At 34.2% G+C, this 17119-nt stretch overlaps 2 protein-coding genes across 5 annotated transcripts in view; one reads left to right on the top strand and one right to left on the bottom strand.

Annotated features, from left to right (window-relative positions):
- The first annotated feature begins 368 nt into the window (after positions 1-368).
- roh (reduction of Rh1) lies at positions 369-1802 on the top strand. The gene is made up of 3 exons (XM_022063886.2): positions 369-508; positions 1330-1498; positions 1625-1802. Exons 2-3 carry the CDS (start codon positions 1330-1332, stop codon positions 1693-1695), a joined length of 240 nt encoding a protein of 79 aa, XP_021919578.1. The 5' UTR covers positions 369-508; the 3' UTR covers positions 1696-1802.
- Positions 1803-2930: 1128 nt separating this feature from the next.
- Positions 2931-17119, bottom strand: part of Acf (ATP-dependent chromatin assembly factor large subunit) — a 28578-nt gene continuing 14389 nt past the window's right edge. For 3 of the 4 annotated variants that reach the window (XM_022063863.2, XM_022063862.2, XM_087344650.1), the window contains 12 exons: positions 15601-15774; positions 14524-14634; positions 13849-13891; positions 13365-13541; positions 12077-12181; positions 10827-10966; positions 10525-10664; positions 9534-9697; positions 7458-7574; positions 5433-5608; positions 5034-5197; positions 2931-4858 (listed from right to left, as the gene is read on the bottom strand). In XM_022063863.2, coding sequence (XP_021919555.1) covers positions 4747-4858; positions 5034-5197; positions 5433-5608; positions 7458-7574; positions 9534-9697; positions 10525-10664; positions 10827-10966; positions 12077-12181; positions 13365-13541; positions 13849-13891; positions 14524-14634; positions 15601-15774 — 1623 coding nt within the window. In that variant the 3' untranslated portion in view covers positions 2931-4746. The remainder of the gene's footprint in view (positions 4859-5033; positions 5198-5432; positions 5609-7457; positions 7575-9533; positions 9698-10524; positions 10665-10826; positions 10967-12076; positions 12182-13364; positions 13542-13848; positions 13892-14523; positions 14635-15600; positions 15775-17119) is intronic. The other variant, XM_022063864.2, reaches the window with a different exon arrangement.

Here is a 17119-nt window from a genome sequence, read left to right as displayed (position 1 = left end):
GAGATTCCACACTCTTTTGATAGAAATGCTCTTGACGATACTGAATTCTTTGTCTGCATTCACATCTCCCGTAAATTTGTTCCATATTTTAATGGATTTTTAAAATTAAAATTTATTTCAATCGACACTTTCGGCCCCATTATATTAACATAATCTTATACAATAGGTATACTTATTGTCACGGTATTAAAGGCTCTGTGAGAAGCAATTGAAAGATTTGTTAATAAGGAGGGATTATAAAACATATTCTGACCTTTCAAAATTACTGTGAGGGATCTACGGAATGTAAACAGTTTCTAATTCCAATTTTAGCAATGAAATCGTATCCTAATATTCCAGATTCCATGATTATTAGGGAAGTTCATTCTGTCACTACGTGTTGGCTAGCCTGATATTGAGATTATCATTTTACGTTACGATATACTTTCGGAGAACCACCATTTTCTTTCTGCAAGAATTGCGTTGAGGAAATCTCGGGTTCATTCGTGGTAACTGAAACACTTCTGAGGTAAAATATTTTCGTGTCTTTGGGAACGGGAATAATAATTCTAGTCATTAAGTATTTTTACAACAGATTTCGGGGAATCTGGCTTCGGGAATATATGAGGATATGAATCTGTGGAATAGCAGAGTAGATGAAAAAGAAGTATATGCCTTGGAAACTGAAAACGTTGCCCAAGGACATCAGTTTGAGTAAAGTATAACAGATTATTTTCCGAGTGTGCCTATTCATTTATAAGACTTGTGAGACTAGATTGTTGGAAATTTTGATGTTGGCATAATGTGCACTCTTCTGAAAATGTCTTGCACTAGGATAACAGTTTAAATGAAGTGTAACATTATTTTCTATATAATTTGTGTATTTTTTTATCATGAAGGTTCAACCAGGGAGATGTTTATATATATATATTGGTGCTCAGAAAGAAGGGCATAATTTAGTACAAACTGTGTTACTATATTTCTCAGAATTCTAAGTATGAGTGAAAAACTTTGTCAGGTGTAACAAGATTGTATAATTCAAGAATACAAGCATAATTGGCAAGAACATGTGGAATAGTTGAATAAATATACCCAAAACCATTTTAAGTTTGGTAGATTGAAATACATAAGAACTTAATAACAAATAACTGGCCATGCTGGGATGATTAAGTGTTAAAAAATAGGACCTGGTTATACCAGTATTTTGTACTTGTGTTACTTTTAGTTATGGATTATGCACAGAAAATATGTTGATTAGCTTTTTCTCATCAAGGTTCAATATTTGTTCCGTGCTGTGTACATCTGTATGAAACAAAAATCTCTACCCTGTTCCTTCAATTCTATTAACAGATGTCTGAATCAGGTCCACCATCTCGACCTATGAAATATCCATACACATTTTCTGCAAAAATTGCACAGTTTCCACTGAAACATTACTTCCAGAACCAGTGGATTTGGAGATACTATTTCATTGCTTTGGCAGTGTGTACTCCAATCTTTTACTCCATTAGTAGATTAGGTAAGTTGATCAGGAGTGGTTAATTTTGCTTAATGCTTTTTTTAATTTTATCTTCGTGTTTTCTTTTTAGAATAAAGTTGGCTATTAATTTTTTAGAATTGTGTAAATTATATTTCATCTTTACAGCTAATTCACCAGAAAATAAGGCAAAATGGGCAGAAATTAAGCGAAAAGAGAGAGAAGAACACCACAACTAACTAGAAACTTCAGTAATAATTCTTGGAGAATGCTGAATTTCCAAATATTGTAGAATTGGTAATTTGTATGTAATTAAGGCAAATAAAATGTGATTTATGAAATGGAACATTAGTGGCCTTTTTAAAGTGTATGAGATTTTGTTTTATTTTATGTTTGAACCATATTAATGCCATGTGCTTGATGTTTCATCAGAAATTGGCAAAACCAGACAGGGCTCTAAAAGTTATGTAGTACCAACAGACAAATGACAGTGGAGTTGAAAAAAAACATCGGAGCAAAAAATGGCATTTTACATGGCAACAGTGGTATTCTGAAAATACTTATTCTCCCAAGCAACTCTCACTTAAAAGTGCAGACAGAATGTCTTGCTTCTTTAAAATGCTGAACATGCCACTGCAAAATTCCTACTCCTTCCCTTCTCTAGCCAAGTATTTATCTTTATACTGTCCCTGGCAAGTGAAGAATAAACTGAAATGAAAACTAATAAACATGATGAATATAAACAATAGAAATAATTTTATAGAATTATTCATTTCATGAATTCTACAGAAGAAACTGTGAGGGTACAAAGAAAAATCAAGACCAGCCTTAATGAGGGAGCAGTGTTGCATGTTTGGCCAGCAGTAATTAGGTCACTCCAAGCAGCTGGCCAGCCATGGATCACTAGCCACTACTTGACTTAAATGCGAGCAATGGTGTAATTGGAGATGTACTGTAATAAGTACACAATGGTCAGGAATGAGTAGTAGCTTGTAGAGCAAGAGCCTATCTAGAGCTGAGAACTATTGTGAAAGAAATACTGGCTATTGTAAAGATCCTGAACACTTCAACGAATACCTCTATGGATAGTTTCACCTACACAGCACTCCCATCAACTGGAAACTGTCTTTCTTTACTTTCAACTGACTGGACTTGCCCCTGACAACTAGCCTGGAAAGGTTTTGTAGCTGTTGGTGAAAGTCCTGCACTATTCTTATAACATCCCAGAAACTAAGAGAAGTTTCTAGCTTGTATGACAGTGCCCCAGAAATGACTGATCCACATCTTCCTACAGGTGGTATGATCCACAGCTGGCCAGCTGTTTGGAATGGTATAATCTCCACTGGCCAAGCATGCAGCAGAATGGATAGTTGAGAAGGCAAGAACACCTCATTATGAGGCTGCATTTCCTGGAATGCACATCATAATAGCATTTCACTGTATAGCTAGAACTACATAAAGAATTACAAAGAAATTTAAAGGTCAAAATTATCTGTAATATAATGACATTTTATCTAGAAGTGATTACAAAAGTCAGTTCCACAATAATTGTTGGGTGGCAGTAAATTGCTATGCCCAAGTGCCTTCTTATGAATATTTCAGATACAGTTTGAAATTGATTAAACAAGAATATTCAGACTCCCTGCCACAAAAACCTCAAACCCTACTATGAATATTTTTATTTCCAGTCATTGCCTTATAGTGTTCATATCCCAACAAAATCCAATATGGCAAAGCACCAGATTATCTACAACCCTTCTACTATAACATTTTCTTGCTGAACGAAGATAATTTGCTATGCTCAATGATGGGAGCAATAATACATTTTCATTTATTAATACTGTGACACATCTGCAGACCCACAGAATCTGAAATAAATTTAATGTCTTCAGACAAAAAATACAGATTCAAATTGATTTAAATCATAATGATGCGAGTTCTAAATAATCATACACAGCTTATGTACTCATTCCCAGCTGGAAGATGTTTCATATATGCTATATAAATATCACTCTATAGCTCAACTTCTTTTCAACATGACAGAGTACATGAACATGGGATGACAATGAAAATGTACAAATATTTTAACTTCTTGGGAATTGGATTAAGAATAGGATAAATAAAGTAGGACCTCAAACTTGTATGTAATATAGCTTGTCTGATGATGAAATACATACGGCAGGTTCAAGAACTATGACTTTTGTTGCCTGGATATGTAAGCTAGTTAAGACTTGCAAGTACAGGCAGCAAGCATATGATCCATCAGTTCATTGTATCACCACAGCACAGAGCTTGAAAATGAAAACACTAGAGAAGAAATTGCTATACAAAGTACTTCAATTCAAAAGAAAGTATGTACCAATATTTGAAGTATCCTCACCTTACAAAGTCTGTATAGGTATAAAAGCAATCTGGCAGCACAGAACAGTGCTCAGGCTTTCTTGGCCAGACTACATACAGCACATCCTTTATCTTCTCTAGAGCTGAAGTAATAATGAAAAACATTAGCACCAATGAGATGCACACTCTCTACTCAGACAGGCTATATACTGATGTGACATATATAAAGGAGCTATGACGTAACAATAAAGCAGAAGCTAAGGAAGGACACTGACAAAATTTATAAATGCATCACTTTCAACAACAAAACAGAGTACTGTGAAATATCTAGTTTCTCTAAATGTGCTCAATAGTATTTATGGAACTCTTACATTGTTGCTTTATTCTTCTTTCAGTATTATACACTAAAATTACGTAAACTTGGCAATGCCAATTTCAAGATCATGCATTAATAATGGTCCCATGGAAAACACTTGGTAATTCCCAATACAAATTCTCAAGGTGCAGGACCACATATACAGCATTTAAATCTAGTAGAAAAATTCTTTCATGGTAAGAAGGCTTAAGTTTGATATAAGACCTTCTTATCAAGCACCAAAGAACTTTTCTCAAACTATACCACCACATAATCATCCTTAATTTGACAACATAAAGTGAGATAAGAGACCCTCCCAGAAGAAAGTCGACATGCAGTGTGTAACTTTTCTTTGCTTACATAAGTAACATTCAATAAAAATAATAAAAAAACTTCTAGCTACCCCACCACTTGAAATTCCTCCATGTAATTATAACTGGTAAATTATATAAAAAATCAGCAGCTGTGATACATACAACCAGTTGACCACAACACAAATATAGAAGTATCAAGAGGCAATGGTGAATTGTTCACTAAATCTGCAGTTGCTCCTGCTGCTGCAGACATTGCATTATATTATTACTGCACACTCACTTCAACTAAGTCTTGCTTTCTTAGCTTCTGGTGGTCGGAGTTCTTCCTCTTTGAGTTGTAATCCAAGCTCTTTGCAACGTTTCTCAAAGTAGCGACCAAGCCGCACACCAGCTCTGGAAATAATTGATTTACGGTTTTTATAGCAAATGGAGAAGACCATTCCACAGTGCTTAAGCATATGGTCCACTTTACAAATGACATTACCAACTGGTTAAAATTGTCCATAGGATTAGGAATTATTAGTATGCATACTTGGTACGTAATAAAGTTCTTAAATTTAAAACTTACTTGTATTCTTGAGCATCCACTTGATTGTACATCTGACAGTTTTCAAACACTAGGAGAGCATCAGCAATGAACTCACTGTTGTTTCTGTACTCCAGCATGTTTAATTTGTACTTCATTTTCCCAAAGTCCATTGGTCTCTTTATAATGAGATGATAATCAGGAACCTGCATGTTAAAGTAGTATAGACATCAATGAACACAGTGAGTTATTTAAGTTTGGAAAAATAAAAAATCAATCAAACCTTGCAAGTGTTATGAAAAATACACATTACTCACCAATTATATGATATTAAAGATACTTTGAACATAATCACTGTAATCATTACAGACAAGAAAACTGACAATGTAACTCAATTTATTTTCCTAACATCAACAAAATACAGCTGAAAGGAATTATCACCTGTGCACGTGGAACAGGGCGGAGAAAGGGCCATGAATCCTTATGATGCATGATGTCAGTAAGTAGATCTTGCAATACAGCATTATTGAGTGGAAGATCCAAGTCCACTTCAAGAGAGCGACGTCCACTTCGTCTTGTTGGCTGTAGATCAGTATCACTTTGGACACTACTTGTATCTGTATCAATAATAAAGCATTGCTTAGTGTTCTTTATAAAGAGGATATCAAATTAACTCATGGAGTTGATAATTTTATAAACATTATGTAGCACACAAAAGGTATCTCTCACCTATTCTGGTAAGTATAAATGAAAATGAATTTCTTATGAAGATACTAGTATCTACCAATATCAAACTAAATAATACATTCTGCAAGCTTTAAGAAAATTACCTAAAACATAGAGGGAAAACCTAAGTTAGAATTCATGTTCTCATGGTAGCAAATACAAAGATGTCTGTCTTCTGGTTTGTTGCACTGTGTAGTTTGCAGAAATTACTGACGTTTACTAACGTTTCAGAGGTGTTTGCTGCCTCCATCATCATAGGATGTTCAACATGATGATGGAGGCAGCAAGCAACTTGGAAATGTTAGTAAAAATCTATCAGACTACACAGCACAATCACCCAAAAAACAGCCTTCTTCAAACTTTAAGTTAGTCTTTGCAGACAACTTAGAACTGGTATCTTCTTTCATTACTTCTCTCATGCAAATACTATGGAGACTTCATGTAACACCTACTGAAGTATACAGAACTGGTTTGATACCCATGATCCATGCTTGAGACCAAGGACAGTACACCCCAAAGTACATACAAAAAATATATATATAAGACACAGACAACAGACATAGAAGAGCATGAAGCTAAGAACCACTGCTAAAGCATAAGTTTTAAAAATTGCATAGTACCATAACATCAACAATGCTCCATATGTAACATTACATTCCACAATGTGAGGATACTTTCGTAGAAACAATTTCTGCTTCCATTTCCTCTGGTGCATATTTCATGGGTACAACAAATTTTCTGACATGAAGGCCAGTCCTGAGGATTGCAAATCTTCAAGAAATTAAAATTTGTGGCAAATAAACCAAGAGAAATTTAATAGAGGAAAGTATGTGCATACAATAAGCTCTGCAATGAAATAAACTGCCCAAAGCAAATATGAACTAAGAATACAGAAATTGTCTTAAAACACAATACACACTAAGCCCAAAAATTACAGCTAATCTTTAAATTTACACTTCTGTAAGAATGGGGTAAACTGAGGAAAAATATTCTTGCATTAAAAAATTCTTTACTTGGTTAGCATTAAGCCACTAAATTTACTTACTTTACTTTACTGAAGTTACTCAGATTACTGTGAAGCCACTTAATAAGAGTTACTCTGTTGTTCCTAAATTGTGTATCTCATAATGAAACTGCCATCAAATTTAATAAGATTATAAATGCAAACACCACATAAGCAAAACAAAATTGTCAAAAATTTTTTAGACCATTCCAGTGACCTCAAATAATAACATCAAGGGACATACTTGCAGGTTATACATTAACACATTACAATAATCATTCAGATTTTACCTTGCATGCATAATAAATTAACAGTGAATGTGAATAATTATTCAAATCTATTCAGAATACTCAACTGATCACAAAAAGCTATAATATATCAAAAATATTTTACTAGCTAGTCATTACCAGAATAATACCAATTTCACACACATACAACACTAATTTTGCAGATTTAAGAGCAGCAATGGTTCCCAACTTATGCACTATTTAGTGAGAAACCAAAGCATTGGAAGCTTTCAGTAAGAGCCACCACTACAATTCCTGTTCTTCTGGCTCAGCTGAAGAGAACAGGCATGTAAGACAAATATCTGTGCATGTTAAAAGCTGTAGGAATAATGGCATACTGGATAAAGGAATAAGCGCTTTTAGTGGTTTTATTAATACATTCAACAAACAGATAAATATGGCATTTGCAGAATGTTTGAAGGCTCAATATACAAAAATATATGAACACACCGTCCCAGGAATTACTCCGCAGACGTTTGGCAAACATGGAGATCTTAGCCACAGCTGCAGTGGCACTGCAACGACGCAGCTTAATTGTCAGCTGTCTTGCGATCTCGCACCCTGCATCTGCAGACCAATCAGAGGCCTTACAGATCTACTGACTACCACATACTCAAATTGGTTTACATTCAGTACTGGAAAATCATATGCGTTACATCTTGGGCATAATTCAGGAATTACCAAGTGTTAAATTTAACATTCACTTTATAAATGTATTGGGTAAATATATATATATATTTATATTATCTAGTATTACCTTCTGTCCCACAAGTTCTTGCTATAGCTAAAAAATTTATATGTATACTTTATACATCTTTTACCTTACCAAACTTATCGCTTTCAACCATTTGTGACTGTAGCAGCACCTAATCAATCTCAAATTTGTTGAGCAGGTTGCTGAAATGACAGCATGTCTTTTAATACCATGCACTGCCATATTTTCTCAACAAAGCTTAAATTTCATATTCAAAATGGCATCTTTATATTCATAGAGAATAGGACATATATTGTTCACAACAGAAGTTGCAACATCTGATTAACATCAACACTCCCAAAGGAAACACGGTGGTTTACAGACAGGATTCTGGGTTTCTATGTAAAACATCTCAGGTATAACATGGGTTGGATCCTGTATGGATTTCTCTACATATGTATTCCATTCCTCATCCCCGAATGTGAGGAACACCAGGTACCTAGTGGTTACAATTCTTATTATCCTTACCTGTGGTAGCAAAGTCCACCTGATAAGTGTGCTTAACTAGGAAATGAGAAGGTCTATACAACTACAACTGGAAGTATTACTCACAATGATCAATAAATCTCAGGAAAAATCCAAATTAATCAATTAAAATAAAATAATACAAAAATTGGTTTGGACCTAAAAGGAAGATAATCATTTTATAAAACAATTAAATACACAAACCAATCATGCAATCTGCAGAGTATTACAAAGTTAAATGGGTAACCCATGTTCTTCAAAAGCCCCATTCCAAAATTACCATCATAAACCAAATAGGTGAGGAGAATCTACAAACACTGGCATGAGACCACTGTGGAAGGCTGGTAATGATGATATAAGACAATTTATTAAAAATATTAAGTAAAATCTGTTTAGTAATTACCATTCTATTCCATCTGATTCTACTTCATGATAAACAAATGGCAAAGACCAAGACAGAGTAGAGAAGGGATAGAAATACAGAAGGTAACACCAAGGTAAAACCATGTATTATATTTTCCAGTACAGGGAAGTTTAATGAGATAAATAATTTAAGTATATCAATGTCTCATACATAAACAGTGGACTCTCCATTATCTGAGCCAGTACCAACTGTTAATTGGGCCACCACGAGACTGGCCCAACCCTCTTCCCACCCAAAATTCTCATTCTGCACAAGTACTGATTTTCTGTGATGGTACCTTGCAAGCTTTTCAGACTGAAAAACCTATTCTTGGTATGAATCATTCAGTTATTGCAATTACTGTATACACTGTAAACATCTGGACTTTGATCATCCAAGGCAGACATGGTCCCATATATCATGGATAATTGAGGTCCACTTTACAAACAAAACTAAAAGCATGCTAGATATTTCATTCCCAGTTTATAATGGAACCCAAAGGTTCAATACTGCATTCACAACGGTTTGACACTAACCCTTCTCCTGACCCAGATGAATCCATTTCACACCTTCATATCCTATTTAAGATCCACTTTATTTTTTTTGTGGGGGGGGGGGGGGAGAGAAACAACAACCTTATTTGGCATAAACAAATGAAGAGCAATCCACCTGGACTCACTGGACTGATGCTTCCTTTGTAATTTTTCCTTCTACATGAATTGTAATGTTTTGAGGAGGGGCAGAGTGATAAAACACATTTACATTAATCTGCATTCATGACAGATAAAAATGAAGGTAGTAACCAAATATTATTCTATAATTCATACAAAAACTTTGGTGCATACACTTCTGTCACTTAAAATAAATTCATTCTAACAGTTAAAATTAACACAATACTGCTCACCTTTCACCACTTTGCACTTAGGACAGGACCATTTTCCTCTTGGGACCTTCTTCAATGGTGGAACAACACATTCAATGTGGAAGAGGAGGGGGCATGTGTCACAACACAGTAAATGACCACCCAAACCACATGCCTCGCACACCTCACTCACCTCAGCTACTTTGCTGAAATTAAACATACATTTGCTCATTTTTGTAAGCCAAAAACATATTAAAGCTGGTGATTCTGATATTATGAAAAGAGATACAATATTCTGTCATGATTAATCATGAGACAAGAGCATATAAATAAGCAAGATGAACACTTATATGGAATCTTACATCTCCTTTATTACAAAATTATCTGAGCCATACAAAAGGTTTCTACCATTTTATTTCTTGAGTATGGGTATGATAAAGGATGAAGCAATAATTTACCTCTTTTCAACCTGCCAAATAAAATGAGTTAACAATATACATACTAGTTTTAAGTTCTCTGACATTGTACTTCTTGCATCTGTAAAGTATAGTCAAGAAATGGGCCTGAGAATATTGTCAACGCAAATTTAAAACACACAATTTAACCCAGACAAACATCAAAGTCAGACATTACAGAAATAACATTACCAATGTGGTCATATACTGCAACAAAAATAGAATATTTTTCAGAATGACCAATATAAAAGATAAATCTAAGGAAAGTGCACATAAAAGAAAAAAAGCAGCCTTCCCTGACATCTTCGCGAAAATCTCATTCGCTTGCATGCACACAAATGTATATTACTATTGGAACTGGAAAAGCAAATGCAGTAAAAGGTAATAAGATATATAACAAAGAAAATGAATCCAGAACTTCACTGCAGGATCTAAGTATGACTAAGACTAAGGATATGCTAGGTTTTTGCAACATTTTAAAATAATCTGTGGCTAATGCCAAAAGAAAGTATAAACAACCAAACGTCAATGCCCAGTACTAGTTTAAAAATTTCTTCAATAAAAGAACACAAACGTACTTTTGTGAATCTTGAGTCTTTTCCTTCTGAACATCATCTTCATCTGATTCTTGAGAAAATAGACGCCTCGACTTTTTAGAAGCACGAACCTTTTCCGGTGGTCGACATTTTGGGCAAAACCAGTCTCCATGTGGAACTCTCTATGTAAAGGTATTATTGTAAATGTTAGTAGAGCCTGTTACATTCAAAAGTAAGACATTTATGAATATGAAAGTTTATAGCAATCAGAAAGCACTATATTATATTCAAATTATGTTAATATCAACAAAGATAGGTAGCTGACAGATATAAGATCAACATACGATTAACTTCGGTTTAAGGCAATAAAGATGATGCCCCTTATTGCATCCATCACAAAGCAGCATATTCTCAGCATCACCACGACGTCTACATAAACGGCAGTGAGCATTTGAAGCTGATCTGGACCACTGAATACTGTTAACTGGAAGAATTGAATGTCAAAACAAAAATTTTTACATTGCTTTTCAAATGGTAAACTTAAGTGAAAAACTTTTTCTGCTTACAGGCCTAGGTTTTTTAACTTATGCCTTTCCTTTTGTTACATACTGCCAATAACATAAACCCTTTAAACAGGCAATTCCAATCAATTAAGAATAATCTCATGGATCATTCTGGCAGAAAGAATTTTATAAAATACAAACTATACCAGAAATTATATTACTAATGAGCCGACTTTGGAAAATCATAAAGCAGGTTATCTTGAAGTCACGTGACAGCAAACTACTAAAATTATTAGTAGTCTTAATGCAATCTCTTCACTACTGGGATGGAGATAGTAAAATATGTATATCAAACAGCTCTATTATCCAATCACCTTTCATGAGAAATAAACATTATTTTTTGCAATAAACTGTTTCATAAAACACATATTACAGAGTGGTCTCTTTATAAATTACTAGAATAAAACACATTTTACACAGAAAAAAAGGCATTTAAATAATGTTCACGTGCAACTAAAATAATAAGCATTTTATAACCTAGATATAAACTTATGCTACATTTACAACAGTTCATAATTGTTCTCAAAATTCAACATTTTCAATCAAAAATGAAACACTAAACAACCAACTAAAAGGTTAGGTTTAGCATCTATCAAATATGACAATCAATAGCATGATTCATAATTTAAAGCTTCACTGTTTAAAGAACTGAATAAAGTAAATGAAATAACAATTATAATCTATCACATATATCTTACAATACACTATGTACCACAGTATAAACACCAAAATTCATAAACCTTAGATTCCTCAAAAAGAAAATGTAAACTATATACACATAAATATATTTTTTGTAATTAGGTGCTGAAGACTTTGTCTTATGAAAGTGAAGGTGAATAAATAAGGTTTAATCCTGAATCTTTGCAGTACTGCTGTAACATCTGTAAAAATAGAACTGTTTACATAATATCAACAACAAAAAAACAGCTTTGCTACTTACGCTACGAGACATTAATGAAACTACAAATTCCAAATGTAATCCCACTCATTAATTAATGAAATTTGTTGATTACTTCAACAATAACACTTACCAAGGGTTGTAAAATGAAGAAACAACTGTGAAAAGCTTGTAGAAGCCATTAAACTGACCTCCCACCTTTTCATCAGTGTCTTATCACTGGAACCATCCTCTGCACCTGAAATACAGCATAAGTCAGATGTAACAAGTCCATTTTTAGAATTTCTTTTATACATGGTCACTGTAACAATGTTAAATATAAGAATATTTTACTAATCAAATGACAGTGCCATTTAATTATTTTCCACACAAAAAACACTATGGATCTCTTTTCACAATCATGTAAATATACATCTCTCAAGTCATTATTTAATATGTTCACAGAAGTGTCCATTTTCAGTAAATGCATAAAACTGTATGGGAATGCGGCTGGGTTACTTCTACTACTATTCTGAGTCAGCTGTATCCCATTGGCAACGATCAAATGAAATCTATATATTTATTCAACTGTCACAATGTTCATTTTCCAGTCAGTTTTTGATATGACTGAATAACACAAAGGAAAATGTATCCAAACATGTACATACTTGTGTATATACAAACCATGTACGAATGATAGGGTTATGCAGCAATTTGTCAACAAAGAATCAGAATGTTCATTCAGTTTGGCAATGGGCAGACATGCAGAAATGAAGGGAGTAAAATGGCAATTTGATTACCTATTGAGTTGTTTTGTGGAAAATACAATAAAAGTTGTTTATTGGCAATTAAAGCAAACCTTAAACCACGCTGAATAAACTGCCTTTATTTTTTACTTTTAAATCAGTTTTACTTCTTGCATTTGTTCATCTTACACTATCAAATTAATGTTCGTTATTCTCCACAACCATCTCATAGTTGATAACAGGGTTGAATATACATTCCTATACTATCAGCCACCCACAGGAAAAGGAGAATCGGAGGTATTCAGCATTCTTTTCTTCATGAGGCATGTGTTGTAGGAACATAGGTATAGTATGTTATGTAACAAGATGTGATTCAGCAGTTACATGTTTGTTTCACATTTCTGCACTATGCAGACGTCATGCTTGTTTGTAGGTTCACAATGACAATTTCAAAGTATGTATTCATACAGTTATAAAACCAGTATACATGTCCTCCTTTTGTGAAGAATGTGTAAATTCTCAGTAAGATAAATATGTTTAATTAAAAACGAATACATATATATATATATTAAAATGACTACAGTATAAATGGTGATATGAAATAAACTTAATTATTTGATTCTAGGGGGGATATTACTCTCTCAGAATGCCAAAATATGTGCCAGTTTTCTACTCTGTGAATTATGACTGACTTACCAAGTGGCTTTTGTAGGTACTTTCTTTCTACACTTTGTGCAACTTGAAGGATGGCACTAGCAAGGTTGGTAACCACAGGATTCTGCTGGCTACTTGGTTCACTATCCTCCAGTAATAGCCGACCAGGATCTCTGTAGCATATCTCTGCATCTGTTGAGTTTGGGCTACTACTTCTCTCTATAAAAATAATCAGAATATCAATACAAATTAAGAATGAAGGCATGGTTCTGCAAGCAGCAGCTGCAATATCACATGCAGCGACTGCTGTAGTAGCACTTACATGTACCTGAGTTGCGTACTGTCATGTGCAACCACAACAGCAATAGCTGAAGGGACTAGTCAGTCTACATCTGTCACTGCATTTTTATGAAAAGATTTTCTGGTTTTTGTTCCATGATGAGCAGCAAAAAGCTCATTACATTTAGTTTTCTTCTATAGTTCTTCCTTTCACTTTATTCATTTCATGTTGCTATATATTACTCACCCCTGTTGTCTTGTTCCATTGGAATGTCACTGCAATCTATAGCCTGCAATAAAAGTAAACAACTTAAAAGAAACTGCCCCTTTTGAGTATAATATGTACTAGAAATCCCACTTTCATTATATTAGCATAAAAGAATACATATTTCATTAAACTGACATCATGGCCATATTTTAAAGTTGAAATTCATCTTGCAGAAAAGAACTAAAAATTCTTGTACCTGAAATCTGTACATTCAGCATGTGTGGCCCCATTTTATGAAGCAATGCACCCATACAATTACAAATATATGACAAATTTCTTGAAAAGAACCCTATGATGAAGGAAGACTACTTACATAAAATTGTTAGACCACCTTACATCCTGCAACCCTTTATTACCCCTTCAGTCAAGTTACAAACTTCTAAATACAACATGTAAATATAGTGTCCGTCACATACACATATATTACAATAAAATATCCCGTCCAGCATTAATATTATCAGGATTTGACTAATAAAGTTTTAATTTAAAAATACTAGAAAGACTGGGTAACAATATGATCACACTTTATACATGACATTAAAAGCACAATCACTTCTGTAAAATGATTATATGTGAATGTCAAACTTTGGCAAAACTCACATTAAGGCAACTAACCAATGGGAGAAAGGACAATTTGCCATATTGTAAACTTACATCCTTGTCTTCTTTCTTCAAATGGCTTTCAGAACCCCATACAAGCTTGTCACATTGTTTGTCGTAACTTCTTTTGTTAATGGAAGTCCGCCACACTTCTCGACTATATACCTGCAAACACAGACTCTAAAACATTAGGGATGTTCGACAATTAGCTTTCATGGATGTGTTAAGTCACATTTATTACCCTGATATAGACATCCAAAAGAACAAGGAATAACAGACATTATTTCTACTTTTCAATGTAACTGCCACAGCTACATATCCATAGCCATTCAATTTTCATGAAGTATTCCTTGTTATTTTCAATGTCTATGTTGAAGTAATAAATATGTGCAACACTCTCAGAAACTACTTACTGAACATACTGCATATATCATTTTGTGAAGCAAGACTGAAGGACAGATCATTAATTTAAGATTTAATATATAAGCCTCATGAAACTAGTTACGCTTATCAAAATGTGTTTAAACAAACCATATAAGTAAACATTTGCCTGACATGTTTCCTATTCAAAATGGTATGGATTGGATTCATCTGGCACAGGAAAGGGGCCAGTGGCAGGCTCTTGTGAACATGATAATGAACCTTCAGGTTCCATGAAATGTTGAGAATTTTGTGAGTGGCTGAGCGACTGTTGGCTTCTCAGGAAGGACTTGGCTCCATGGAGTAAGTAATACATAAGCCTAATGGTAAAGAACTTTGGAGAGCCCAAAGGAACTGTTCAGTCATTAACATAATCAAACCAATACAAGTGTTTACTGCTGATACAGTTACTGTTTTTAAACATGGTGCTATTGCAATTCTCATCTAACATATTATGACTATCTTGCTATATTATTTCTAGGTGCATTTGCAACTACGAGTCAGAAAATGAGCATACTAGCTTCATTTTGTCTCACTATTCATATGATACAACTTGTGTCGCATTAGTTTAAAATTCAGTGAAATCAAAACACATTCAAATTTGCAAAGAATTAGGTTGTCACATTTGTGTAACATAAAGAATGTCCAACTTCCAGTAATTTGAAAGAAGAACCAAGTATTACAAATCATAAATACATCATTTTAACATACCTTTAGAGAGCCTAGACCACCAATCTGTATTTTTTCTTCCATTTCTAAAATGAAATCTCGCAATGTTAGCTCCAAGATCTCATCTGTAGGTGTTCCTGGCGCAAAGTTCAAATTGGCATCCTCATGTTTTTGTGAGCGAGATTTCCTTGGTTCAGGAACAAAAGTGCCCTGCATCTTCACATAAAAAACACAGTGTTTGTAAATGGTCTTGTAAATGACAGTCTGTTCATGTGGATTAGTTTCACACTAATAAACATAAGGATGTATGGATAGAGCAGCATGAACAATTAATTCACTGTCATACTTGCATTGTGCCCACAAAAGCCTCGGAATAGGAATTCCCTTTGAAATTTCAAAAGCAACTTCCAGTAAAGGGACAACCACACTGTTCATCAGTTAGTGCTGTGTTGGAGATGTTCACAGTGAAAAAATAAATGGGAGAATGAAATATATTAATGTGTGAAATGGTTGAAGGGTACAAAATTGTAAAACCTTGAGGATTCATAAATTATTTGGAAAGGGCAATTGAATGCATAAAATATAACAGCAATTGATGAAGTTATTAAGGAACACAAAAAAACAACTGGACAAAAGATGGATGTGAGAAATTTTGTATTAGAGAGAGAGAGAGAGAGAGAAAGGGGGGGGGCCCAATCACAGTATTTCACACATCATATGGGACTATAATATGTAAAAAAAGTAGAGGTGTCCCGCTATATGCCATGGAGAGAGAGGAGACATACAAAAACTCAGTTTACGGCCAGACACACTTTAATGCCAATACTGGTAGAGAACAAATTGTGGTGCTCTAATGGGGTATGATTGTAATTATATAAAGAAAGCCTAAACACCGATGCACACACATGTATGAGCATGAGATAACAGCCCCTTATTTCCAGCCTTGAACACAGAGTGACTGGTTTCTGTGGCAACATTCCATTTGTTTTTACAACGCAGTTTGTTGAGGCAGAAATGACTTGCTGGGTCTAGAAGCAAACAAAGAGAAAACTCAATACATATCTTGTCACTACAATAAACAACAAAATCATTTCAAAAAATGCTACTAAATCCTTAGAACATGTGGCAAAGTTCAACTATCTGGGAATGACAGTAACAAATAACAAATTCATTATAAATATATTAAAACAATAAATTTAGGGAATGCTTGCTACCATTCAGTTCAGAATATTTAGTTTTACCAACTGCATCTAAATATACGCAGAATAAAATATGAAACCACAATTTTGTATTTTGTTTCATACGAGTGTGAAACATCAGATAAATGGAAGAATGCAGGTTGAAGATATGAGAACAGAGTGCTCAGGGGAATATATGGACCAAAGTGGGAGCAAATGATAAAAGCAGTTGTTAACATGCTTAATAAAGGACCATATTATTATGACATATGGGGAAGCAGAGATATGGCTCTACACATTCATAACCACATCACTAGATGAAAGTAGTGGTCAGTCAAATACTCCAGATGCTTTATCCTTGGGGAAAGACTCTGGTACTCACT

This window comes from Zootermopsis nevadensis, unplaced genomic scaffold (assembly GCF_977971745.1).
Source record: "Zootermopsis nevadensis isolate Lab colony 2312 unplaced genomic scaffold, Znev_1.0 Znev_ptg000008l, whole genome shotgun sequence".
Classification (NCBI taxonomy): domain Eukaryota; kingdom Metazoa; phylum Arthropoda; class Insecta; order Blattodea; family Termopsidae; genus Zootermopsis; species Zootermopsis nevadensis.
The sequence above is the reverse complement of the archived record's forward strand: the minus strand, read 5'-3'. Positions and strand labels throughout refer to the sequence as shown.

Coding starts and splice junctions, on each gene's coding strand:
- roh (XM_022063886.2), top strand. CDS start 1,330: ATGTCTGAATCAGGTCCACCATCTCGACCTATGAAATATCCATACACA. Junction 1,499..1,624: donor TTACTCCATTAGTAGATTAG/GTAAGTTGATCA, acceptor TCATCTTTACAG/CTAATTCACCAGAAAATAAG.